Source organism: Mustela lutreola, chromosome 9, assembly GCF_030435805.1.
Source record: "Mustela lutreola isolate mMusLut2 chromosome 9, mMusLut2.pri, whole genome shotgun sequence".
NCBI lineage: Eukaryota > Metazoa > Chordata > Mammalia > Carnivora > Mustelidae > Mustela > Mustela lutreola.
This window is the reverse complement of record NC_081298.1, coordinates 67,600,595-67,627,848: the sequence shown is the minus strand read 5'-3', so window position 1 is coordinate 67,627,848 and position 27,254 is coordinate 67,600,595. Positions and strand designations below refer to the sequence as shown.

Below are 27,254 nucleotides of genomic sequence, written 5' to 3'. Positions count from 1 at the left end.
AGAATTTTATGCTGTTCTGCTGCAGATGTATTTCCTGAATATTGCATTAAAAGAATTTCCTTCTGTTGTTTTTCAGAATAAGGGCATGTGCATTTCAAATGAAGCAACTTGATAGTGACTACATTTGGTATCTTCTCATTTTAGAAGAGGAACTGGGTATAGGGCAGGAGTATCATATTCATCCTAGAGATGTACCCACCACTGCCAGCAGATATTTTTAAGTGAGAGAGGGTAAGGAATAATGCAAGGCTTTTAGGAAATGTCAATGAAAACAACATACAGAATCCATATTTCAGGAGATTTGAGTGGAACATGGGATTAAGAAACCTACTATTGCTACAGATAGATTTTCCTTCAGTAATCCTTTGAAGCCATTCTGTTCCAAATCTTTTACTTGATTACTGCCTACTTCTCTGAAAAATTCAAAGCTACCCTAAAAGCCCCTTCCTTAGATGTCTTAATATCTTTACTCATCTTGCCCCAAACTTCCCTAAGCTATTCCTCCATCCCTTGATTCTGTTTCTCTCCCCACCCTTGCTCCTCATAGGTTGCTATTAAGGACTCTTGACCTTGGCATTCTTTTGGTCTTTCTGCGTCCTACTTGCCTCACCTCTAAATGTAGCAGGTGAGAGTGAGGAGTGAAAGCTAAATGAACAAGGTCTTTTAGCTTTATAATGTTATGAATGTCTCTAGTATCTTTCATGTCTCTACTACTTCCTCCTCTGATTTTGGCCACAGAGGTATTTATTATTGCTATGGTCTCCACATTCTGTGCTTCTTCTAAGCTAAAAGCAACAACCACCCTTTATCTTCCTGGACTTCCATCACATGGCTCCTTCTTTTCACTACCAAAGTTCTCAGAAGAATTATCAGCCTCTAATTCTTATTGCTTGCTTTCCTTGTCTCTTACAGATTGGCTTCTATTTCTGCCACTCTTTTGAAATTACTCTCAGTTAATGACCCCCTGAGTGTCAATGCATCTTTTAACCACTTACCCATTCTGCCATATTTGACACCATCAACTTACTGGCCTTCTTTCATAACTTTTGTTTTCATATTCTATTTTCTCTCACGTCTCTTCCTCCTCTGGCCCTCTAAATGTAGGTATCTTCAAGTTTTTGACCTTAGCCACATCTCCTCTTGTTATACATGCTTCCTTGGATGAGTGCATCCACTCACATGACTCCTTATTTCTCGCCTCCCACTGATAAGTCCAATCCTACATATCAACATGTTTAGACCAGGCCTCCCTCATTAGTCCTAGGTCTGCCTGCCTGCAAGAGATGTTCTCATGAACATCTTAGCAACTCAAACTTCATATATCTAAAACTGAAACCTGTATGATCTTTTCTCCCTCACCTCGTAACTCCCTCTTCTCCCATCATGCTCACCAGCCCTGCACAAAAACAACAAATGAATAGAAAGGCTTGGTCTTCCTCTCTTGTCTCATAATGAATGGTTAATGGAACTACTGTTTTTCACTAACTGAGGCCAGTATTGAAAGAATTATTCACTCATATATTCACTAAACATATACCTTCACAGTGCCTGCTGTGTTCCAGGTACTCTTCCGCAACCTTGGGATACATTCGAAGATCCCTGCTCTCAGGGAGACCGACAAGATACGACCAGCTTACTATAATACATAGGTTGTAAAGTTTGATAAAGATAGTTAAGTGCTGAGGGAAAAAGAGAAAGAGCAGAGAGAGTAACGGGGATCAGAATTACCAGGCTTATAGGTAAGGGCGTGCAAATTTCAGTAGGTTAGGCAGTGTAGACCTTGCTGACAAGGTGACACCTGAGCAGTCTTGAGGAGGTAAAGGAGGTAAAGGAGCTGGCTGAGCAGATATCTGCAGGGAAAGTGTTCCAGGAAGGGGGACCAGACAGTGTAAAGACCCTAATATGGGAGCAGGCTTGGCATGTTCACAGATGTTCAAGGAAGCCAGCATGGCTAGAGTAGAATGAAAAAGGGAGGGAAAAACAGGAGATCAGGTCAAAAGGGCATTGGAAGCTCTTACCAGGATTTGGTCTCAATTCTGAGTGAAACTGGAAGTGATAGCAGGGTTTTAGGACAAATCAAGACAACACCTGATTTATATGTTAAAAGGATCTAGTTGTCTGTTGTGCTAAGAACAGACTATCTGGCTGGGCAGTGGTAGGAGCAGGGAGACCTGTCAGACTAATTGCAGTAGTCATGATCCAGGCAGAGATGATGGTGACTGAGACTAAGAGGAATGCACAAGAGTTGAGAAGTGGGTATATTATAAAAGGGTATATTTTAAAAGGACATTCAATACAGTTCACTAAAGATTGGATGAAGGGTGTAAAAGATACTTACTGGCTATGAATGGCAAAAATAACATGAATACTAGAGACACTGTTAATGGAGGGAAGAGGGAAAAGAAAAGTTGAAAAACTAAACTTTGGTTTCTTCTATGGTAACTTCTTCCCATCCATGGCTTTGAGGACCTGCATAAGCACAAGACTCTCCAATTTATATCCTTAGCCTAGTCACTCTTCCAAACTCCAGACTCATGTACCCAACGGCCTACTTGATGGCTCAAACCTAACAGGCCTTCAGCTCGACTCCAGGTCTCTCCCCCAAACCTTGCTACAAGCATAGCCTTCCTCATCTCAGATGATGGCAGTTCATCCTTTCAGTTTCTCAGTCTAAACGCTGTAAGTCATTCTTGCCCTTTCTTGACAACCCCATTGGGAAATGATGCCTCTGTCATTTGTGTTTTATGAAGGGCACCGACTACTGATTTCTATTACGGTTTTTTGAAAGTAATAGTTTCAGCCTACTTTGGTAGATTCTTTGAGAGCATGAAGTGCCTCTATTCATTTTTATATTCTTCAGGCCCTACCACAGTGTTCTATATATTCTAAGTAATAAATATAACCATTAACTATAAAATTTACAGAGTAAAAATCAAAACCATAAAGAATAGGAAAGAAGTATGGGAAATACTGAGTTGACCTCAGAGATTAGTTATCATAACAGAAGACTAATTTGCATAAAAACAAAAACAGGTGTATTTCATAAAAACTAAATATTCATATTTCAAAAACAAAATAGCATTACAAGGAGATAAAAAAGGTAAACAAGTGAGAAAAAATTCCAGCTCACACAACAAAGCACTTTAATAGTTAATAGAGAATCCTTACATGTAAATAAAACTGGTAAAATAAAACTTCAAAAAAGTAATAAAAATAGTTTAAAAAGGTAGACTTTTTAAAGAACACTAAATAACTAACTCAGGTTAAAAAATATGCCTTCAATTTTCTAAAATAGTATGTGAGGGAGAATACCATAAATACAAAAGTATAAAAACTTAATGGCTTCACATCTTGGTGTATTTCTGAGAGTGACATTATGGTAGGGGAGCATGAAAACCATTACATTCCTACTGGTTTTCTGATGTAATTAAAAGTGAACTTAACTGTAATCAGACTTCCTTTTACAGAACTGAGGTCAGACTAATGATGACCTAATCATAATCTTAATGAGCTTTACTTCCCCAGGAAGACACTTGTGTAAGACTGTATGAAATGAACTACCTATCTTGAGTGATATTGATGATGCCCATACTGAGTATGCTTTAAAGCCAGAAATGACTATCACAGCTCCAAGATAGATAATGGGGATGGTAAGTTTAATTAGATAAACTACTAGTTCTGTTGCCAGATTTAAAGGTTGGGAGTTGAACTTCATATAGACAAAATTTCCCATGAAATTGTCCATAAGCACCCTCTTTCTAAGAGACAAGGCTGCTCCAAAAGGAAAGCACAGAGAAGGGTGAAGTTATTGTAGGGCTTTTATGCCCCAAACACAGAAAGTGGCCTATGTAAAAATGGGCAGAAAAGTCCTGCTTAACAGGAGAAATTAAAGATCTCTCAAGCTCCAACACAGCTGGTGGTAATTATGAATTAGTATGTTACTTCACAATGTAGATCAAGAGCCACAAAAACTCTCAAACCCTTTGGCAGAGTAACTCCTCTTCTAGGAATCCACCATAAGGAACCACTACTAGTACTGCTATTAATAAATTACAGTTCAATCATGTGATGGCGTATTATTCAGCTTTTTAAAAAGAGATATGCAGAGGGGCGCCTGGGTGGCTCAGTGGGTTAAGCTGCTGCCTTTGGCTCAGGTCATGATCTCAGGGTCCTGGGATCGAGTCCCGTATCGGGCTCTCTGCTTAGCAGGGAGCCTGCTTCCCTCTCTCTCTCTCTCTTTGTCTGCCTCTCCATCTACTTGTGATTTCTCTCTGTCAAATAAATAAATAAAATCTTTTAAAAAAAAAAAGGAGATATGCAGAAATAAAAAATTTGTGCCTACATTAGAGAGTAAGTTGAAAAATTTATGAACTATATTAGAATCATATCATGAAAGCAAACAAAATGTACACTAAAAAAGACATTGAAAAAAAGGACACTGATTTGCATGTAACAAAATGCTGATTTAGTACCCAAGGAGATGTCAGTTTTTTTAAGAAGTGTATAAAATCTCTTACATGTGCAGCACATATTCATCTTCTTAAATAACTAACACTAAAAATATAATTACTATAATACGAGACCGTAATTTTTTTATATTAAAAGAATGAGAACCATGTGCTAAGACTGAGAAGAGGACAAGGATGCCCACTTTCACCACTCTTCAAAACAGTACTGAAGGTCCTAGACATTGCAATGAGTGAGAAAAAGAAATAAAAAGCATTAAGATTTAAAAAAGAAGAAGTAAAGCTTTCATCTATTTGCTGATAACTTGTTTATACAGGAAAACTTAAAGAATCTACAAACACTAGAACTAGTTAGTGAACTTAGCAAGGCTGCAAGATACAAGGTTACTATGAAAAATAAATTGTATTTTTATATATTAGAAACAAATTTTTTAAAATTCCATTTATAATAGTGTTGAAAAATATAAAATACATTTAATAAGAGATATACAAGCCCGTACAGTGGAAATTCTGAAATACTTCTGAGAGAAATGAAGGACTAAAATAAGCGAAAAGATAGAAGTTCATGGTCAAAAGACTCAATAGATATTATGAAGACATCTGCTGCTTCTACAATCACTTACAGACTCAATGTAATCCCAATCATAACTCCACCAGGTTTTGTTTTTTAATGAAAATTGATAAGCTCTAAAATGCATAGGAAAATGCAAATCATCTAGAATAGAGCAATACTAAAAAAGAAACAGAGTTGGAGGACTTACACTGTTTCAAAACTTAGTGTAAGGCTATAGTAATCAAGACAGTATGAAATTGATAAACAGATGAAACAGAGCCAGAAATGGACCCACATATAGTCCCTTGATTTTCAATCATCTCCAGAGCAATGGATAGAGAAAAAAAAAAAAAAGTTGTGTTGTTTTTTAACATGGTGTCAAAAATAAGTAAATGTTCATAATGGAAAAAGAAAATGAACTTTGACCCCCTACTTCAAATCATACATGAAATGTAGCCTCACATGTAACACAGACCTTTGTAAAAGCTGATAGCATCAAGCTTTTGGGAAAAAACACTAAAAAATATATTCCCGATTCGAGGTAGGCAAAAGTTTCTTAGCACAGGGAAAACAATAACTATAAAAGGAAAATATTGATAAAGTAGACACTGTCAAAATTCAAAACTTCTGCTCCTGAAAAGACACCAAATGAGAAAATAAAGAAGTAAAGAACAATTTGGGACAAAATATTTGTGAAACATACACTGACAAAAAACTAGTACCCAGAATACATTAAAAAAAAAATGCCCACAACCCAATAATAAAAAGGTAAACAACTCAATGGCTAAATGATATGAACAGAATTCATAAAAGAGGGTATATCAATGGCCAATAAGTCCATGAGAAAGTGCTCAGTGTCACCACAGAAATGCAAATTAAAGCCACAAAGAGATACTACCACAGATACACAAGAATGGCTAAAGTTAAAAAGACTAACATCAAATAATGGTGAAGATGTGAAGTAACCAGAACTCATATATTGTTGGTGAACAATATATTGTTGGTGTAAAATAGTACCACTATATTGGAGTGAAGTCTAGAAATTTATAAGAAAACTAAAACATTCACCTACCTTATGACCCAGCAAATCCTCTCCTAAGTATTTTTCCAAGAAAAATGAAAGCAAATGTCAACAACAAAAACCGTACAAGAATGTTCATAGCAGCTTTATTCATAAAAGGCAAAAATTGGAAAGAGTATAAAGGTAGTTCACTAAGGAGAATAAATTGTGGTATATTCATGCAATGAAATATTAGCCAATAAAAAGAAACAAGCTACTTATACTTGTTACAATATGGATAAAAATCTCTACACTTTATGCTAAAAGAAGTCTTACACAAGAGTACAACTGTATGGTATCATTCATATGAAGTCCTAGAAGAGGCAAACTGCTTTTGGCATAAAAAATTAGAACACACGGTTAGCTGTAGGAGGCTGGGGCAGGAATCATCTAGGCTGAGGCACAGGGGAAGTTAAAATATTCACTATTTTTAAACCCACTGTCATTTAACTCACTAAAAGTCTTAAAATATTTAGTGATGTAGCAAGATACTGTTTTTGAACTAATCAAAAAGTTTTTAATTAAATGTGGTATTAAATTTTTTTAATGCCTTACATTAAATGTTTCCTTGTATGCAAAAAACCTCCCCCATGTCATTTTGTGTAATGTATGCTCATTAAAAGTACATCATTTCTTAGAGTCTAATAACTGTGCAAAGCAATATTTCTTAAGAAATCAGAGTCGGCTGTTTACTTTCAAAAGGGCTTTATCTTTAGATAAGCACAAGCTTTAAGCCAGGTGCTAGTCATTTGTGTCTCGTTAATTTCCAAAACAAACAGAGGAGAGTGCCATGCAATTTCCATTACACACACTTCACCATTAATACCAGGGTTTATTAGCTTGACACTGCTCCAGGAATAATAGTTTCATTCCTCACTGAAATAAAATAATGTGTCACATAACTCAGCAATGCGGAACTTCTGAAAAATGTTGTCATGTTAAACATGGTCATATTTTTTAAGTTTCCATTTTGCCAAAACAAAGGCCATTTGCTGTAGGGAACTCACTCTGGGCATGGAGAATTCTCACGTGGCCTCAGACTTACCTCATCGCTATGTCATACGATTCCGGGTGAATACAAGTTTGGTCCAAAGGATTTGGCTTCAGCACAACATTTACTGCAGTTTTGCACTTCTTCTTGCCCTGTTTCTCATCTGTGACCTCAACACCTGCTGAAGATGTCACAGCAACTCCCTGAACTTGACCAGCAGATTCAGCTTGCTGACTACTGTAACCATGTAAAGAGGCAAGGAGTGGGAAGGGAGGGAAGGTTGGGAAGAAAAGAAATCTTTAAAATGTGCTTATTTCTCTGACATACAACTATACACAAACAGCACCCACATCTGACCATTCGCTCCATAGAAATTATCATGTATTTATTTAAACACTGTTAATAGCGTTTCTTGTTACTTAAAGCCAAAAACATTCCTAAATGATTCAGCTGGTATAACTGGCATTCTAGGAGAGAAGAGAGAAAAACGAGGGGAAGTAAATTAAATGAAAAGAAAAAGGAGAAGGAGAAAGAGAAGACGATTTCCCAGAACTGAAGAGAATTACAAGTTCTTAAATTAAAAGAACCTACTGAGTACAAAATAGGATGAATGGAAAAAGACTAAAGTTAGACACACTGTGGGACAACATTAGAATATGATTTAAGAATTAAGAGAAAAATATAAAACAGATTACTTCAAAAAGAACTAGAATCAGACTGGCATAAGATTTCTCATTGTTAAACATAGATGCCAGAACACAGTGAACAGGTATCTTAAACGTTCTGAGAGAAAATGATTTTGAATCTAGAATCATATACCTCACCAAACTAGCATTCAAATAGGAGAGGAAAATTAAAATCATTTTCAGACATGGAGGACTAAAGTACAACCCATAAAATATACCCTCTCTGAAAAGAATTTCTTAAGGATATATTCCAGCAAAAACAAGTTCAAGAAAAGTGATAATGTGGGCTAAAAGAAACAGTGATGAGCCTGGAAATGATAAAAACTTATTACTGACTCATTAATTATGTAAATATATATAAAGGACAGTCTGAAACTCAAATTAAAATCCCAGGTCACCTCCTCATGGATAGAGTTGAAGGGCAGAAGGCTGGGACAAGGCCTACAGTGCTGATCTTCTCCAGGACAGAGACACCTATTAACTACAGAGGCCACTCTAAATGACACTTAAGGATAATCACCAGAAAAAGACATACAATTTGAAATCACGAAGGGGAGATAAAAATGAGGTGGGAAAACTTGTTAGCTGAGAAATGTAACAAACAGCATAAAAGGAAATCAGAAAGCATGATGATGATTAAATATATAATAGATAAAAGATTAAGTCTAAAACCTATCAATAAATGTAATAAATGTGAAGGCACAAATATAAAATTGAACAAAACCATGAAATCCACTTGTCTATAAGAGTCATATAAAAAATTAAATGTCATAGAAAGTTTGAAAATTAAAAAAATACCAAGCATACTGAAAAGGCAAATGTAGCAACACTGCTTAAAAACAAAACAGATTTCAAAGCAAAAAACACTCAATGAGATAGCAGTAGTCCATTCTGAGTAAAGGTATGATCTATCAAGAAGATGTAACAGTCATGAATTTTCAAGTACTTCGTTATCAGTTGAAAAAACACAAGGCTTTAAAAAGAACCCAAATGTTCATCAATAGGGCACTGATTACACTAGGTTAAGGTCCATCCATAAAATAATTATTATGCAAACACTATATATAATGACATATACCTATATGTAATATGTGAAAAGAAATCTGAGATATAATACTGAAACAAATAAAGTAAGTTCCCAATAGTTGGATAGCACAATCCCTTCTGTATGCATTTTTAAATAATAAACATCCAAGTTGATCTAAGTGTCAATTTACTTTCAGAAAGCCATATATAAGAAACTATTTAGAGTGAGAGGTTGAGGTGCCCTTTACTTTTTATTTTATTCTTTTTTATACTGTGTGAATTTTCTAATCAAGTAGTCAAAAAACATAAACTAAGAAACATGGAATTATTTTATCCTCAATTGTTTTTCATTTCTGGCATCCAGGTTTTGTTGTCTACTTAGTAAAGGCCTTCTCCCCTCCAATGTTCTGCAAAATTTATCCATGTTTTCTTCTGGTACTTTTATAGTTTCACTTCTTCTATTTAAGTCTATAATTCATTGGGGTTTTATTTAGGTATAAGATATGAAGCGGAAGTAGAGCTTCCCCTATGCATATCAAATTCCTGCCAGGTGCCATAAGGTTACTTGTTGGATAGTTAATTTTCCTCACTGTTTGAAACTTTTCCATTATCATAAACTAAATTCTGTCTATGTTTTGGTAAATTTCAGACTCTATTTTCTTCCATTTCTACATCAAAACTAAATGGTAATTTTATATTATTATTATCATCCAGCAGGGCTGGTTTTCTCTTATTAGTCTTTTGCACAATAAATATTATTTTTTCTTATTACCTTTATTATAATTTTGTCAAAAAAAAAATAATATGAATGAAACAGTCCCAAAGCAAATACAAAAAAAACTATTCTTTCTAGATGCTTGAGTGGCTCAGTTGTTTAAGCAGCCAACTCCTGATTTTGGCTTAGGTCATGATCTTAGAGTCCTGGGACTGAGCTCTACATCAGGCTCTGCACTCAGAGGGGAGTCTGCTTGAGATTCTCTCTCTCTCTCCCTCTCATTCTCTCTCTCTCCCTCTGCCCTTCCCTCTTCTCACTCTCTCTCTCTCTCACATAAGTAAATAAATCATAAACAAACAAACAAACAAACAAAAACCCACACTACTCTTTCATGATGTTAAATGCTAAGAAGTTTACCCAAGTTCTTTGGTTTTGTGCTACCAGGATTAGAAATGAGAGCAAGAACTCAGTTCTTAATCTACACAAGTGATAATTATCCTTTGGTCAGTTTTCAGGGAGGAGGGATTGAGGAGGCCCAACTACACTTAGGGAAACAGCTGTCAATACAAAACAGCCACTGCAAAGTCCTCTCCTCTTGCGCAAATCCTTCCCACGTGGGATGCTCCAGTCACACAGTTTCATTTCCTGAATACACCACATTTGGTCATGCTTGGGACCCCGCACTTGTACTGTACACTCTGCCTACGATGCTTTCCTTCCATTCCCTCTGTGACGAGCTCCTTCATGTCATTCAAAATTTGGCTCAAATAACGTTTCAGTGAATAACTTATGTAAAGTGTAATAAACTCATACTGTTCCCCAAGACAGTGTCACATCTTTCTGTTTTAATTTGTATAATTTACGACATCTGCAACTATTTATTTTACTAGTTTATTTATTGTTGGTCTCACATACTAAAATTTAACTTCATGAGAGCAGGGAATTTGTTGATTTGTTCACTGCTGGATTCCCAGTGCCTAACAAAGATCAGAGAATCAACACATGTTGAAGGAAGGAATGAACAGGCGGACACCTAGGACTGAGGACAGTGAGCAGGAGGGGCAACAGTAAGAGAGGAGGTTGATAACAGAATCCAGAGCAGACAGTTTACTAATCACCTGCAAAATGTTCGAATATAATCCTGGTTGATTCTGATGAAGCCAGCACACTGTTGGAAAGATTTTGGACCCAGACCTTTCACTTTCTTCAACTGTTCTCGATTGATGAAGGGCCCATTTTTCTCTCGCCATTCAATAATATTTTTGGCTCGGTTGGCATTGAGTCCTGCAATGTGCCTAGAAAAAATAAATAAAACGAGTAATGTGGCAGACACAACAGTTCCAATAGTATTCAAAGAAAAGACCTCACTTGAAAAGCCAATGATATAAAACATCTGCATTACAAAAACAATTGCAATTACATACTGTCATGTGGCTCTAAGTTGTTAACCAAAAGGGAGTTAAATAATAGAGACAAAGGGGGACAGAGTTGTCCAAGGGAGACAAGGACAAGAGAGTACAGAATAATGATAAAACAGTAGCTGTCATAAAGATGCTGGTATACTAGTTAACACTGGTACAAGAAAAAGAACTGCTCCTGACAGTTCTATACTATTCACATTCCTTCTACTTCTGAATCAAGTAATAATTATGCCTATTCTTTCATTTACAAAGTGAGTTAGCAGCAAAAGTTACAATTGCTACAGTTGCATTTTACTACCCTATTTATTTATTTTTTTTTAAATCAGCCTGTTCTCATTAACGTAAAGACTTGAACTACAGAAAAGTACTTCTCCATGAAGGTCATGGTTAGTATAAAAATATAAAAATTGTATTATTAGGAAGTGTGCTTGGTATCAATTTAAAAAACTACAATTTAGGAGATTTTTAATTCTATTATTGAATTCCATATGTGAAATTATGGAATGTTGGTAGCTGTGGTAGAAAAGCAACACCTTAAAATGTAAAAGGTAGGGGCGCCTGGGTGGCTCAGTGGGTTAAAGCCTCTGTCTTCGGCTCAAGTCATGATCTCAGGGTCCTGGGATCCAGCACCCCCCCCCTCCAATAGGGCTCTTTGCTCAGCAGGGAGCCTGCTTCCTCCTCTCTCTTTGCCTGCCTCTCTGCCTACTTGTCAAGTCTGTCTGTCAAATAAATAAATAAAATTTTAAAAAAATGTAAGGGGTATTTTCTGCTATACTAGTTTCAAAGCTGAAGAGTCCAGATCTTTTTACATAGTTCCAGAATTTCATGCTGCCTCAGCAGACTTGTGTAATAAGTGCAAACCTTATGAATGAAGAAAGCAGCTCTTCTATAACCACAGTAAAACAGGACTGAGTATATAAGACGTGATTATAGTATGATAAGGATTTTGATATGTGACTTGCAGAATCAAGGTAAAAATACGGTAACTACACCTTGAACCCTCAGAATTTATCTTTTGGTTTCTGCCAGCTTTGACAGAAGTGTGCATAAGACTGAACTAGTGAAAAAAACCTACTCTCATGTGGTGGGAAACAGCTCTTTTCTATGTTAACCTTATTTAAATTCTATTAGCAACACTAACGCACTCAATGGTTACCATATGTTCTTCACTTTAGATTTGTAGTATTAAAAATGATAATGTGAATTGTTACAATTCTTTTCTTAAATGATGTCTTCCCCTCAAACTGATTAGCTCAAGCACGGTATGAACTCAAAGATTTTTTGTACTTGACAACTTTACACACGTGTCTCCTTATTTTAGCTAAATTTGAACTGAACAGTCAGTTAAACATAAGGTTCTATCATCTTCAGCCACAGAGCCCTTGTCTCACCTTAACAAAACTTCTGAACAGATGTTAATATCCACTCCCACAAAGCTGACACATTCTTCTACAACACTGTCCAGTGTTGCCTTGAGTAAAGTCTGAGATACATCGTGCTAAAAAGATAAAGATCAAATGTCAACCCATAATGAAGGACATGTAGTTTTTGGACTATTTCATTACATACCTATATTTCTGGTACCTGGCTGAGACACAGCATGGTAAATTTTTTCATTTATTCTTAAACGTATAGTTAGTATGTACTTGAGCTGAACTTAGGCAATCTGTTTTCTTACTCTCTAAATCACTCACACACCTAACTTCAATACAACAGCACCAGTAATTTTTACTTTCCTAGAACTCTACGAGAGCAGTGGTTCTCAAACCTGAGCTTGCCCTCAGAATCACCTGTAGGGTTTAAAACACAGGCTGCCAGGCGCCATATCCAGAATTTCAGACTCAGTAGGTCCAGTGTGTGTGGACGTGGGCGGAGGAGTATAGGAAAGGCTGAGAATTTGCATTCTAATGACCTCTCAGGTGCTGCTGGTTCCAGGAGCACACTTTGAGACATACTGGTCTCCAAGTTTCACACAGTGCCTGGCAGTGTTATCTTCACTTACATGTGTATATTATCCCTTAGTTATTCTTAAGAGGAGATAGAGTAAATTATAGTAGGAAGCAATACACCACTATACAATAAGTCTGACAGTAAACCAAATGTTTCATCACATTAAAGATACTATTACTTACAAGATGCACTGTTTTATGTGCCCCTGCTATTAAATCATGACACAATGCTTTAATTACTTGAAATTCTAATTTTTAAATATTGAAAGAATTCTTTTAGACTTACTTAGAAAGTTCTTAAATCATCTATCATGCAGAGATAAAAAGGAAATTATAAACAATCTAAACTGGTTAAGGTATTCCTAAAACTTCTTCAAATTCAGCATTCACTCTTCTGGTCTACTTTTTTTACTCAGAGTCTTCAATGTCCAAGTTTTTCATTCAGTTTTGTCCTTAATGTTCTTAAGGTCCTAGGCAACAAAGCACTTCCTGGAAGAGTAATATTCTATAGTCTCTGAGATTTTCTTTAAAGCTTCCGATGCTCATTCTATAAACTTTGATAGTGGTTCTATCTTAATCTTAACAGAAAGTATGAACAGAAGAGATTTTGGACAACAACAAAACTATTCTCTCTTTAAAGGTCCTTAAATATTTTATTGTTCACCAGTTTGTTGACTAAAACAGTGAAGGGTTTGCAGTTCAGTCATGACTCCAAGATTAACAATCAAGTCCACACAGAAACTACACCATGATTTGCCATAGGGTCAACAGCAACTCTAAGATACCATTAATTGTTAAGAAGTATCCTGATTTCAGAGATGTTAAAAATGTAGGAAAATGTGCATCTTAGAATTTATAAAAAACAGTGTTTGAAAGTAAATATTTATTGGCTGAGAAGTATCTCAAAATATACTTAGTGTTATTCATAATTCTAAAATTAAAGGTTCTCTAGTTGCTGTGAAACTACAACTATCTAGTTGTTGTGAACCCAGAAGTGAAACCGTGGGTCAGCATCCGTCTCCATTTGTCTCAAGAAAACAAGGTTAAATTTGATAACCTTAAACTCCCAGGAAGGCCATAAAGAAAATAGGGTCCCTAGGTGTTATGATTATGTTGTTAGCTTTTTAAAAATTAATTATTTTTATTAACATATAATGTATTATTTGCCCCAGGGGTACAGGTCTGTGAATTGGTAGGCTTACACACTTCATAGCACTCACCATATCACATACCCTCTCCAATGTCCATAACCCAACCACCCTCTTGTTATTTTCTTTTAGTAAGAGTAAAAGTTTGCTTCCGAAAGACTGAAGGGTTCAGAAGCATTTTTGTATTTCAGAGATAACTTGGTTGGTTGTCTAGGCCACAGGTAAAAACCAAAGACATAATTTTAAAAATCCTAAAAAGCAAACATAATCATGAAAAGGATCATAAAGAAAAACCCAAGACCTTGCTGAGAATCTGATTACTTTCTCTTAAAAAGATTTTACTATTGGCAGGGTCAGTGGGGTGGTGGTAGAGAGAAACCCAAGCAGACTACACTGAGCATGGAGCCTGACATGGGGCCTGATCTCACAACCCTGAGATGAGACTTGGGCCAAAACTAAAAGTTGATTACTCAACCACCTGTGTCATCCAGATGCCCCGAGAGCCTGATTTCTTTTGAGCCACATTTAAGAAGCTGGATAGTCTTTTTTTGGTGTAAGCAGGTGAGAAGCAGCAAAATGAAAAGGGTGCTTTTAAAAATTAGAGGGAAGGAGATGGTAGACAACGAAGTAGCAAACACAATGAGAAAGACAAGAAAAATACCTGAGGAAAGAGACAGAACTACGAACAAATAGGAAAAACTAAAAGTAATAGTTGGGAGCCATTAGAATGAAGACAAATAACTTCACATACGTCAAATCACACCAGATGCTTGGGACAGTTAAGTAAGTAGTAAGCAGTCCCTGTAGCTGGACAGTATTGATTGCCTGTCCTTACCTCTAGCCTCCAGCCCTCTTTTCCTCCTTCCAACAGAAACCTGACTATGTTTCATGCATCTACCCCACCTCTGGAAGGCCATAGGATTTTAGAAGGCTGGCCCCACTCTAGCAGATAATAGTAACAGTAAAATCAGTGGTTTTCAAACTGAGAGTTCTGACCAATTAGAGGGTCATAAAGTTAATACAGTGGCTTGCCACCAGCATAAAAAAGTCACAAAAGAAATAGACCACATCAAGTATGTTGCACATATTCTCAACGTGGAATCAACAGTGCAATAAATAACACAGCCAACTGAGAGTATCATGTGAGAGGAATACACAAATTGGCCAGGAACATGTGTTTTGTTCATGGAAATCTTATTGGATCTTCTGATAAACGAAGGTCACTGACTGATGGAGAGGTTAAAGAGTAACTTCACCGATATATGAAGCAAAGCATCAAAAAAAAAAAAAAAAAGTACGAGAAGTTTATCATCAATGGCAAAGCTCTCATTCTTACAACCAACTTTAGTTACAAACTTTGTGTCTTTTTCAGAAAGGATGTTATTGATTGTAATATCAGCATAAGTTGACCTTAAGAATCATTATAAACTTCAGGGCACCTGAGTGGCTCACTTAGTTGAGTGTCTGACTCTTGATTTTGAGTCAGGTTATGATCTCAGGATCAAGAGATCAAACCTCATATTGGGCTCTGCACTTAGGGAAGAGTCTGCTTTATAGTCTCTCTCTCCCTCTCCCTCTGTCCCTCCCATCCTGCTCTCTCTCTAATAAATAAATAAATGTTTAAAAAAAAAAATCACTGTAGACTTTGAAGAATAATGAAGCAAGCTCCTTACCAGATTTGGAAGTGTTAACTGTGACAAAAAGGAGAGAAAGTGCTAACTCTATTCAGTTTGACTTAAGGCAAATAATTTCAAATTTAAAAAAAAAACTGTAAGACTTTAAAATAAAATTAATTTTAAAATGATTTACAAATACAAAAAACAATAAATATGTTCAACCCCAGATGTACTGTTGATAATAATATTCTTGTAGAAGACAGTATAAAAACTGCAAAATTAAAAATCAAACAAAAACATTTGAAGCATCCCTACCAAAATGGCTAAAATGCAAAAGACAGAAAATACCAAGTATTGGTAAGGATGTGAAGCAACTGGAATGCTCAAAATATCAACATGATAACCGTATTTTAGGTCAGATATTTGAAGCAAGAGAAGGCAGTTTTAGGACATTTATTTTGTATAGTTCAACTATAACTTCAATAAAACTGAATCATATGGGGGCGCCTGGGTGGCTCAGTGGGTTGGGCCGCTGCCTTCGGCTCAGGTCATGATCTCAGGGTCGTGGGATCGAGTCCCGCATCGGGCTCTCTGCTCAGCGGGGAGCCTGCTTCCTCCTCTCTCTCTGCCTGCCTCTCTGCCTACTTGTGATCTCTCTCTGTCGAATAAATAAAAATAAAATCTTAAAAAAAAAAAAAACTGAATCATATGTATTTATACAATGTAAAAATGCATTCTTGTTCAATACAAACTGCAAAGGAATAAAAAATGGACAATTCTTAGAAACAGAGTAACTGCCAAAAATGGGCTCAAGAAGATATAAAATCTGAAGAGACTTCTAACAAGAGATTCAACAATAACCAAAAATCTCCCAACAAAGAAGAGTCTAGGACCAGATAGCTTGATGAATTCTACCACACATTTAAAAAGAACTAACACCAATCCTTCTCAAATTCTTCCAGAAAATATAAAAGAAGGTGACCCTTCCTAACTCGTTTATTGAGGCCAACATTACCCTGAGGTCAAAGCCAAACAAAGACAACATCAGGAAAGAAAGCTATAGACAAATAAATATGCCTTGTGAAGATACATACAAATATCCTCAAAAAAATACTAGCAAACAAAAATCCTATACCATATTAGAAGAGTTAAATACCACGATAACCACGATATACATGTGATGCATTCAGCATAAGTGAACTTAAGAACCACATACATTTTTTTTTTCCAGGTGAAAAACACTTTCTTTTGGCATTTTTAAACTTAAAATTGAAGTAATCTCAAATTCAAAAAAAGTTTGCAGGGAATTTTCTTAGCTTTCTTTCAAGTAAATACTTCAGTGTATGTTTCCAAAGACAAAGACATTGTCTTCCATACCACTGCAGAATAATAAAAACTTATGCGGAGAAGTTGTCATCAATGTAATATTATGTAATGTAGAGCCCGTATTCAAATTTTACCAATTGTCCCAATTCTACTCTACAGCATTTTCCCCTCCCCATCCAAAATTCAACCCAGGACCACACACTGCACTTGGTTGTCTTATCTTTCTATATTCTGTGCTGGGAAGCTTCCAATATGGTGTTTTTTTTTTTTTAATTAAAGATTTTATTTATTATTGGACAGAGAGATCACAAGGAGGCAGAGAGGCAGGCAGAGAGAGAGGAGGAAGCAGGCTCCCCGCTGAGCAGAGAGCCTGACGCAGGGCTCGATCCCAGCACCCCGGGATCACGACCCGAGCTGAAGGCAGAGGCTCAACCCACTGAGCCACCCAGGCACCCCCCAATATGGTTCTTAATGATCCCAAGCCCTGGTATGCTGGCCCTGTATATCCTATCTCCTTGAATATAAAATTCACTCAGGAGTCTTGTCTGTATGAGTTGTTACTAAAATTATTTTACCACTCACAGTGACCTACTAATATGAAAAAGTATTTTCAGTTTTGACTCAATCAAAATTTATAAGAATAGGCTCAACAGTGTACCATAAATGCTCATAGTCTTCATGTATTCTAGACTGGAACAAATTCATGAAACCTGTAACTATACAGGTTAAATCTAATTTTTTTAATCTAACTAAATCTAATTTTTTTTTGTATTTGAAGGTTAAAAATACATTTAATTATAAATAAAATAGTATTTAACTTTGTCATGTATATGGGTATTATTTTGAGAAGTCTTTATTTTGAATTATATTTAATTATGAAAGACATAGACAAATACACAAAGATATGGGTGATGGTTGTCTTAGTCAGTATAAAATGTATTTCCTACTGTGTATCATGATCAAAAGGTCTGAAAAATAATGGCCTAAGCCAATCATGGTGGTCCCATTCCATGAATTCAATGATGGCAAATGAAATACAAGGGTAAATCTGCTAGGGACTTTAGAAAAAAACCTTCCTTACTGAGAGGTTAAAAGAGTAACCTAAATATAGACCCCTGTGAAGAGCTGGATCTTTTCTTCTTCTCACTCAAATATGACTACTGAAGCCAGGGTAAGCACTGTATCAGTGACTAGGCCAGGCCTGAGGACAAAGCTGACTCACTGAAGATGGCAGGTGGCACACATGACCACAATTTATTTCTTCGTAATACTCTTGAGATTTTGTATTAGTTAGTTCTGAACTCACCCCTCCTCTGACCTCCCTGTCATGAAATGACCTTACTATTCAATAATACATTTGCTTATTGTTCAAGCCACTGAGTTGGGACTGCTGATGTTTTTTCTAACTGCAGTTGTTATTTTATCAAGTGACTCAAGGTGTAGTGGGAAGACCAAGACAATAAAAACAACCAACAATAACCTTACTACCAAAAATCCTTGAGATTTTACTGTCAGGCATTGTTATAAGGCTTTTCATATTATCTAATTTAATCCTTACAATAACTGTACAAGATGTGTATATAATATAATGTCACATCTTCACATATAAGAATTTATTCTAAGGGAATGGAAAGATATGTGCAAAGGTATGACGTCTGTGTGTGTGTACATGTGCAATCTAAAAATATACCGAGGGGACTGATACAAATAAATATGAAACAGTCACCATGTGAACTATTATTATGAAGTCATTAAAATGTATTAGTTAGGAGAGCTATTTTACCAAAATGCCCTGCAAGATAAATGGCCCCAGATAACCTATGGAGTTCAAATATTTTTTATTTCTTCTAGCAGACAGACTTATATAAGAAAAAAAAATTTTTTAAAGAATTTATTTATTTAGTTGAGAGAGAGAGGGAGGGAGGGAGAGAGCATAAGTAGGTAGAGCGGCAGGCAGAGGGAGAGGGAGAGGCAGACTCCTCAGTGAGCAGGGAGCCCAACACTGGGCTTGATCTCTGGACGTGGAGATCATGACCTGAGCCAAAGGCAGACGCTTAACTGACTAAGCCACTCAGGCATCCCTGTAAGAAAAATTTCTGCAAGAACAGTTGTGATTGGGGCGCCTGGGTGGCTCAGTGGTTTGGGCTGCTGCCTTCGGCTCGGGTCATGATCTCAGGGTCCTGGGATTGAGCCCCGCATCGGGCTCTCTGCTCCGCAGGAAGCCTGCTTCTCTCTCCCTCTCTCTCTCTTTCTGCCTGCCTCTCTGCCTACTTGTGATCTCCTTCTGTCAAATAAATAAATAAAATCTTAAAAAAAAAAAAAAAAAACAGTTGTGATCTATAATTCTGAATTTTGCCTACATTTCCCCCCAACTTTTGCTTAGGAAAGTACTAAAGAGTTAAAATCATTTTCTAAAAGTACAAATTTCCTCCTCTACCTTTAGAGGAGGAAATAATGAACAAATTTCTATGTTGTCCCCATTCTAATGTTTTTGGCATTCAAGTAGAGACACTGATTTTGTCACTCCGAAAACATTTTCTAAGCAACTGTCACATACCAGCCAGGCACTGTGCTAGCTGTGTTGGGTGTTGAGAGAATGGGAAAAAGCATATGAAGTTCATGTCTTTAAGAAGCCCAGTTTACATCTGCTGAAAGCTGAGATGGCATGCACCGCCCTCCCGGCAGTTGTGAGAAGAGGCAAGAGGACCCCAGGTCTGACTGTACTAATTGTCAAGGATTTAAAAAAAGTTAAATAACTCTGAATTTTTGGACAAGTTATCTGAATTGTATAAACAGTCTGTTTCAAATTCAAAGAAATATTGCTTGGACCATTACATTTTTACCTAAAATTTATGAGATTTTTAAAAAAAGAATATAAGCACTCATTCATGCTAGTCAGCTTTTTTGAGGTCAGAATCCACATTTTTATTACTACTCTACCACAAACTTCTGAAGAATTGCTGCTTCAAACTGCTCTCCTTTCTTTTTTTTTTTGTCCCAAAGCACTAAAATTATCTCACAACTATTTTTAAAAAGTCCTTCCAGATGAAACCTTGCCTGTGGACTATAGCTTCTACAGCAATGAAACTGCACATTGCATATTCCATATTAAATTTTAAATTTATTCCTAAGTGGTTTCTCCATGAAATAGTCTTGAGTATTTTCTTTAGAAATTATCATTCACTCATGGCTCTTCCTGTCATTTACTACTGTGAAAATACAAAATGCAGTTAGAATTAAAGACACAAAAAAGTTTTACAGGGAAAGTCTAGCCAACTTCAAATAATACAAGTTGATTTCCCTATCTTGCATCTACTCTTCTTTGACATGTGACAGTTTAAGAGACATCTAGGGGAGTGTGTGTTAGATGACCCATGAAAGAGAACTGATAGAAGAATGGAAACATTTCAGAAAACAGAAATGAAGTTTTTAAAAAGTTTAAAGTTTATTACAACCCCCTCCCCCCAAAAAAACACTCCTTACAAGATTCAAACTGATCTGATAGAAAATTAACTGATTGCCGCAATAAAATTCAACACTAAAAGAATACAACAAAATTTGTAATCAACAACATCACGATGTCCATTATACATTAAAAAATAACTAGGCATACAAAAAAGCAGGCAAATATGTCCCATAACAGAATGGGGGTGGAAAATCATCAATAAATAGAAACCAACCTAGGATAAACCCTATTTTCTTGTCTGAAAATAGCAGACAAGAACTTTCATGCAGCCCCAAGATGTAAAGGAAAGATGGTCATAAATGAACAGATTGGAAACAGCAGAAGATAAATGGAAACTATAATAAATAACCAAATGGAAATTCCAGACCTGAGAACATAGTATCTGAAATGAAAAATTTACTCGATAGGTTTAACAGCAGACTGGAGATGAGCAGGAAAAAAGGGTCAGTAAATATGAAGAGAGATCAACAGAAATCATCCTGTCTGAACAACAGAGATAAAATAGAGTCGGGGGAAGCAAAGCCTTCATGACCTATGTGAAAGTATCAATACATCTCAATAATCCTTAGCCAGCAGAGCAGCATTACAAAAAGATGATAAAGGGAATTTTGTAGGCTAAGGAAAATTGATACTAGATGGTAAATATAAATATATAACTGAGTATGTTCTAATTTAACATAAAAGACATATGACCACTTAAAGCAAAAATTATAGCATACTTTGGGATGTCTACATACGAAAACAATAACACAAAGAATGAAAGGTGGTGAGGTAGTGTAATATTAACTCTAAGTAGGCTCTGAAAAGAATATAAATAATAATCGCTGCAGTAACCACTAAAAACAAAAACAAAACAGAAACAAACCACAAAACAAAACAAAAAAACTCAAGAAGTACAGGTGAAAAGTCTGTAAAAGAATTAAAATAGAAAACTAAAAATTAATTGATTTTCTTTTAAAATGAGGCAGAAAAGGAAGAAGGCTAGAAAACAGAAGAGACATATAAAATACAAATAGCAAAACTATAAACTTTAATTCAACCATATGAATACACTAAATGTTAATGAAGTAAATGCTTCTTAAAAGGCAAAGATTGTCAATCAAGATATAATTTATGTTGTCCACGAGAGACACACAGTAAATATAAAAAAACAAAAAGGCTGGAAGTAAAAGGATAGAAAAAAATACCATTTAAAAATTAGGACTACAAAGATTAGAGTGGCTATATTAATATTATACAAGAAAGACTTCAACACAAAATGCTTATTACCTAATTACAGAGCTTCAAAATACTTGGAGCAATTCAACTGCTAAGTGTTTATCTAAGGGATAATTTTAAGTATGTTCTCCAAACCTTGTACAAGATGTTCATAGCGGTTTTATTCATTAATAGTAATAAACAAAACAAAACAAATAGTAAACAAAACAAAACAAAAACCAAAAAACTAGGAATAGCTCAGGTGTTCATTAATAAGAGAATGTATTAAAAATATAGTAAGTTCACATTATGGAATACTACTCTGCAACAAAACGGACAAACTACCAATACACGCGAAAACATGGTTGAATTTCACAGATGTTACTCTAACTGGAAGAACTGGGTGCAATGGACTACACACTGTTATGATTCCACTTATGTTAAATTCTAGAACAGACAAAAATAACGTGTGGCAAAAACATCTGGGTGTGTGGGAAGAGACAGGAATAAATCTTCTGGGATGACTGAAATGTTCTACATCTTGATATATGTGGGGTGCACATATGTCAAAACTTATTGTACTGTATCACTTTGTCCTTTTCTATATATGGATTAAATCCGAAAAGAAAAGAGAACTGTAAATAAATGAAAATCCAACCTAAGTTTTTGAATCATTAAGTTGGGAACAGGGATGCCTTTAACTACAGATCTGTCTCAGGAGTCACAGCTCTGGAGCAGGTGGCAGGGATACAAAATATAGACTACTCCTGATTTTTTGTTCCTTGGAATTTGATGGTAGATGTTCTCCCCAGATTTCTCACCTCCTGAACCTAAAAGAGAATTCTTTTTTGTACAAAGTAATTTGCAAATTCAGAATCATTGTCAGCACAGCTCCAGTAGACCACATTGGAGCTTAATGACAAATGCATGTAGTTAGATGGCACAAGCTTGCTAGTTAGCTATGTATCAGTTCTCATTCCATAATTATTAATATAAAATACTGATCCTGCCTTAAAGAGTTTCTCATGATGATTAGCATTTAAACATAATACATAACACCTTTATGAATTATAAAGCTAAAAAATGAGTCTTTGTTATCATCCTAGTCCAGTGTTAAAATTTTAATCTAGTCTGGCATTCATTTTGTCTTCTGGTAGGTGCTCTTATGTCCCCTAGTGGATACAGGTCGATATAGTAGAGGAAAGATAAGGGCAAACTGGCTAAGTAAAGGTCCATAAATCCTAAATGCCTGCCTTGCCCACATGCTTTTCCAAACCAATGCCTCATACTACCCAATTTACCATAAAAAAAGAAAAACATTAACACATCTGAACTGGACCACACCTATCTGCCCCATGTGTGGTCACATATAAGGCCTGGGCTAAAACATAATCCTGGTTTATGACATATGCACCAACAAATGCATACCAATTAGCTAGACGTTTTGACCTGACATAATACAAAGAAATTGGCATTTCTACCATAAATCTCTATTTTTAAAGATTTATAGTTTAGTCATAAAAGCAGACTTTAGAAAAATTTGGGGTGCAAAGATTTAGCCATAAGAGAGAAATTTCCCTTCTAATAAATTAAAACCGTACATAGAAAATCTGATCTGAAACTCGTGTGTGTGTGTGTGTGTGTGTGTGTGTGTATTAGAGAAAAAGAAAAATCTCTGTGCACAGAAATTTTGACCACCTACCATTTAAATTTTAAAATTGTTAGGGGGAACAGGAGTTAGGGATAAAAGGGGGGCATAATGCAAAATAATAAAAAAGTTCTTTTTCTTCCCCAAATTATAGAAACTAGGTTTCTTGTCAATATTTCCAGTAATAAGCTCTAAGATACATTTGTCTCCCAAGATTCACATACATAGACTCATATGTGGCCAGACGTCTAGTCATATATGAATTGGCTTTCAGTCCCTTAATACTATGGACAGTAAAATTTTCCCAGTTAGACCCAAGGCTACCACCACCAGCACAGGATCCGCATTCATGTATTTCCACAGGGGTGAAGCATTAATATGGAAAGGCAAGGTTTCTTTTTGTTTGCATGTCCCCTATCTCTGTATGACTATGGTTAAGGAGCCCAGGAGTTCCAAATGATCTGAAACAACTGCTCCACACCCAGCCTTCTGAAGTGGGAGTAAAGATAGACCTCCCTAACTTCATCCTCCACACCACTTTTATCCCCATTTCCCATTTTATTTTATTTTATTTTTTAAAGATTTATTTATTTATTTATTTGACAAACGGAGATCACAAATAGGCAGAGAAGCAGGCAAAGAGAGAGGAGGAAGCAGGCTCCCCGCAGAGCAGAGAGCCTGACATGGGGCTCGATCCCAGGACTCTGGGATCATGACCTGAGGCGAAGGTAGAGACTTTAACCCACTGAGCCACCCAGGTGCCCATCCCATTTTATTTCTTATCATCTACTGCACACAGGTTTGGGATATGTGTGTATGTATATGTGTGTATTATATATATACATAATACACACAAAAATAGACTCAAAATGGATGAAAGACCTCAATGTGAGACAGGAATCCATCAAAATCCTTGAGAAGAACACAGGCAGCAACCTCTCTGACCTCAGCCACAGGAACTTCTTCCTAGAAACATCACCAAAGGCAAGGGCAGCGAGGGCAAAAATGAACTATTGGGACTTCATCAAGATCAGAAGCTTTTATTTTTTATGGGATTATGGACATTGGGGAGGGTATGTGATTTGGTGAGTGCTGTGAAGTGTGTAAACCTGGTGATTCACAGACCTGGGGATAAAAATATATGTTTATAAAAAATATATGTTTATAAAAAATAAAAAATTTAAAAAAAAAAAAAAAAAAAAAAAAAAAAAAAAAAAAAGATCAGAAGCTTTTGCACAGCAAAGGAAAGAGTCAACAAAACCAAAAGACAACTGACAGAATGGAAGAAGATATTTGCAAATGACTTACCAGATAAAGGGCTAGTATCCAAAATCTATAAAGAACTTATCAAACTCAATACCCAATGAAAAATAATCCAATCAAGAAATGGGCAGAAGACATGAAAGCCATTTCTGCAAAGAAGACATCCAAATGGCCAAGAGACACATGAAAAAGTGCTCTACATCATTGGGCATCAGGGAAATACCAATCAAAACCACTGTGAGACACCACCTCACACCAGTCAGAATGGCTAAAATTAACAAGTCGGGAAACAACAGATGCTGGTGAGGATGCAGAGAAAGGAGAACCCTCCTACACTATTGATGGGAAAGCAAGATGGTGTAGCCACTCCGGAAAACAGTACGGAGGTTCCTCAAAAAGTTGTTTATAGCAGCAATGTCTACAATAGCCAAACTATGGAAAGAGCCTAAATGTCCATCAACAGATGAATGGATAAAGAAGATGTGGTACATATATACAATGGAATACTGTGCAGCCATCAATCCCTCCCTCTCCCTGAAATCCTGCCATTTGCAACAACGTGGATGGAATTAGGAGGTATTATCCTAAGCGAAATAAGTCAGTCAGAGAGGGAGAACAATCATATGATCTCACTGATTAGAGGGATTTGAGAAACAAGACAGAAGATCACAGGGGAAGGAAGGGAAAAATGAAACAAGATGAAACTAGAGAGGGAGACAAACCTTAAGAGACTCTTGGTCTCAGGGGAAAAACTGGGGGTTGCTGGAGTAGAGGCGGGTGGGTATATGCTATGGTGAGTGCTGTGAATTGTGTAAGACTGATGAATCACAGACCTGTAACCCTGAAACAAATAATATGTTATAATTTAATTAAAAGAACAGAAAATATATATGTATTTCATTCACCGCTGTATCCTGGCACAGTAGGTTTTCAATCCTACTACTGTTTCAGTTTGCATTTCCTTTAACATAAAGGAACAGCCAAGAGCCAATTTCTGGCAGTTTTGCTTTTGGATTCTTCTTGCTAAAGCTGGGAATTTGGTTGAAGAAGAAAAGTCACTTAAAATAAAAGGAGATACCAGCGACAAGGGATTGCTTCAGGGCATTACAGCAGGACAAATCCAAATCCAAATTCATATTAACTGTTCTAGCAGGCACCAATCAATAGCACGCTCAGAAGCTGAAATCTGAGATACCCTACCACTGACCTGTTAAGACAGACCATGGCCACAGGGTCCCTCACTCCAAGCCACCCAATCCTCTGGTGAGGATTTCTGGTAGGTTTCTAGGTCAAAAAGAGTTCTTGTGAATTCAGACCCTAGTCATAGATGAATCCTTGAGGCTAATAATTAGAGAGGCTTAAGTCTTTCTTTTCCTGGGAACTGAATTAAACTTAAGCTTCTGTCATTTTGAACATAAGCCAAAGTACAGCATCCTGTCATATCATAAAAGGAGACCAAAGAAATGGAGAGATTTGACCCAGAAAGCAAAGAAACTCTTAGAAAGAAAGTCCTGAGTTGCCAGCTTCCAGATCAAGGTCTGTGAGACAGTCATTTGACTCCATGGTCAATCTCAAAACCAGCATGACTAAAATGTAGTTTAGGCACCTCTTCCAGAAAGGTCAAGGAGCATACCTCCATACAGGTACATACATACCTTGATACAACTAATAAATTTGGGGGAAGAAATACTTATGATATGAAAATGTTACATTTACACATAATCTTTTCCTTAAGGCTTAGTGCAGGATAATGACTCATTTTCCTGAAATATCTCTGTGGGTCGGGCAAAATCAAACCCATTTGACCTAAGAATAACTGGGTCATGGACAAGGGTTAGGTCACAGAGTTAAAGAAAATACAAATTGGAGAACTCTAGAATTTAGAAGAAGGATACAGATATTACCAAGGAAAGAATTCTATGACCTAAGAACTAAACATTGGTCCTTATAGGATCAGCTATGCAAGCAGGATCAGAGCACAAATCATAGTATTCATTTCTCAAACCACTAAGGGGTTTGCTCAGGTGGAGTACATCTCAGTTTAGAACTGACAGTTTATTTTAAATAAATTTGAGTTTTAAAGTGAATTAGTAACTTACTTCCATTTAATTTAACTTGATTTATTTGAGAGAGAGAGCAAGAGAGCACAAGAGGGGGTGGGGCAAAGGGAGAGGGGGAAGCAGGCTCCCCACTGGGGCTCGATGCCAGGACTTCCGGATCATTCCCTGAGCTGAAGACAGCTGCTTGACCGACTGAGCTTTACTCATTTACCTTTACTCCCATTTAATATGAAAGTTTTTCTGCCTTCTTTAAGTCCCTCCACTTTCTTAATATTTTAACAAAACTTCTTTCCTTCTCTCTGAGTCAGGAGTGTCTCCTGGTTCATACGAGATGGTTTACAATTAATGCATACTATTTTGAATGGAAAATTTTAAAAGGCAACCATAGTCCCTCATTCCGATGCTAAATAGTAGTAAGCTTCACTCTTTTTAAAAGTCACATTGATCCAAGTCACACTTAGGGAAAGTGACAGTTTCTCTTTAATTACTGTGGCAGACAGACCCTAAGGAGACTCCCAGCGAGATTCACCTCCAGTGTTCACTCCTTCACACCTTCCCTTGAGTGTAAGCAAGGCCTGTGACTTGCTTCCAAGTAGTGGAATATGATGGAGACGACAGGATGTCACTCATAATCAGTTAGATAACAGGGGAAAGCTGATTCTC

At 36.4% G+C, this 27,254-nt stretch overlaps 1 protein-coding gene across 3 annotated transcripts in view; it reads right to left on the bottom strand.

Annotated features, from left to right (window-relative positions):
• Positions 1–27,254, bottom strand: part of SRBD1 (S1 RNA binding domain 1) — a 197,806-nt gene that overhangs the window by 16,405 nt on the left and 154,147 nt on the right. Inside the window, exons 17-19 of one of the 3 annotated variants that reach the window (XM_059134564.1) lie at positions 12,310–12,416; positions 10,616–10,792; positions 7,125–7,307 (exon numbers count right to left, since the gene is read on the bottom strand). In XM_059134564.1, coding sequence (XP_058990547.1) covers positions 7,125–7,307; positions 10,616–10,792; positions 12,310–12,416 — 467 coding nt within the window. The remainder of the gene's footprint in view (positions 1–7,124; positions 7,308–10,615; positions 10,793–12,309; positions 12,417–27,254) is intronic. The other 2 variants (XM_059134566.1, XM_059134567.1) reach the window with 2 other exon arrangements.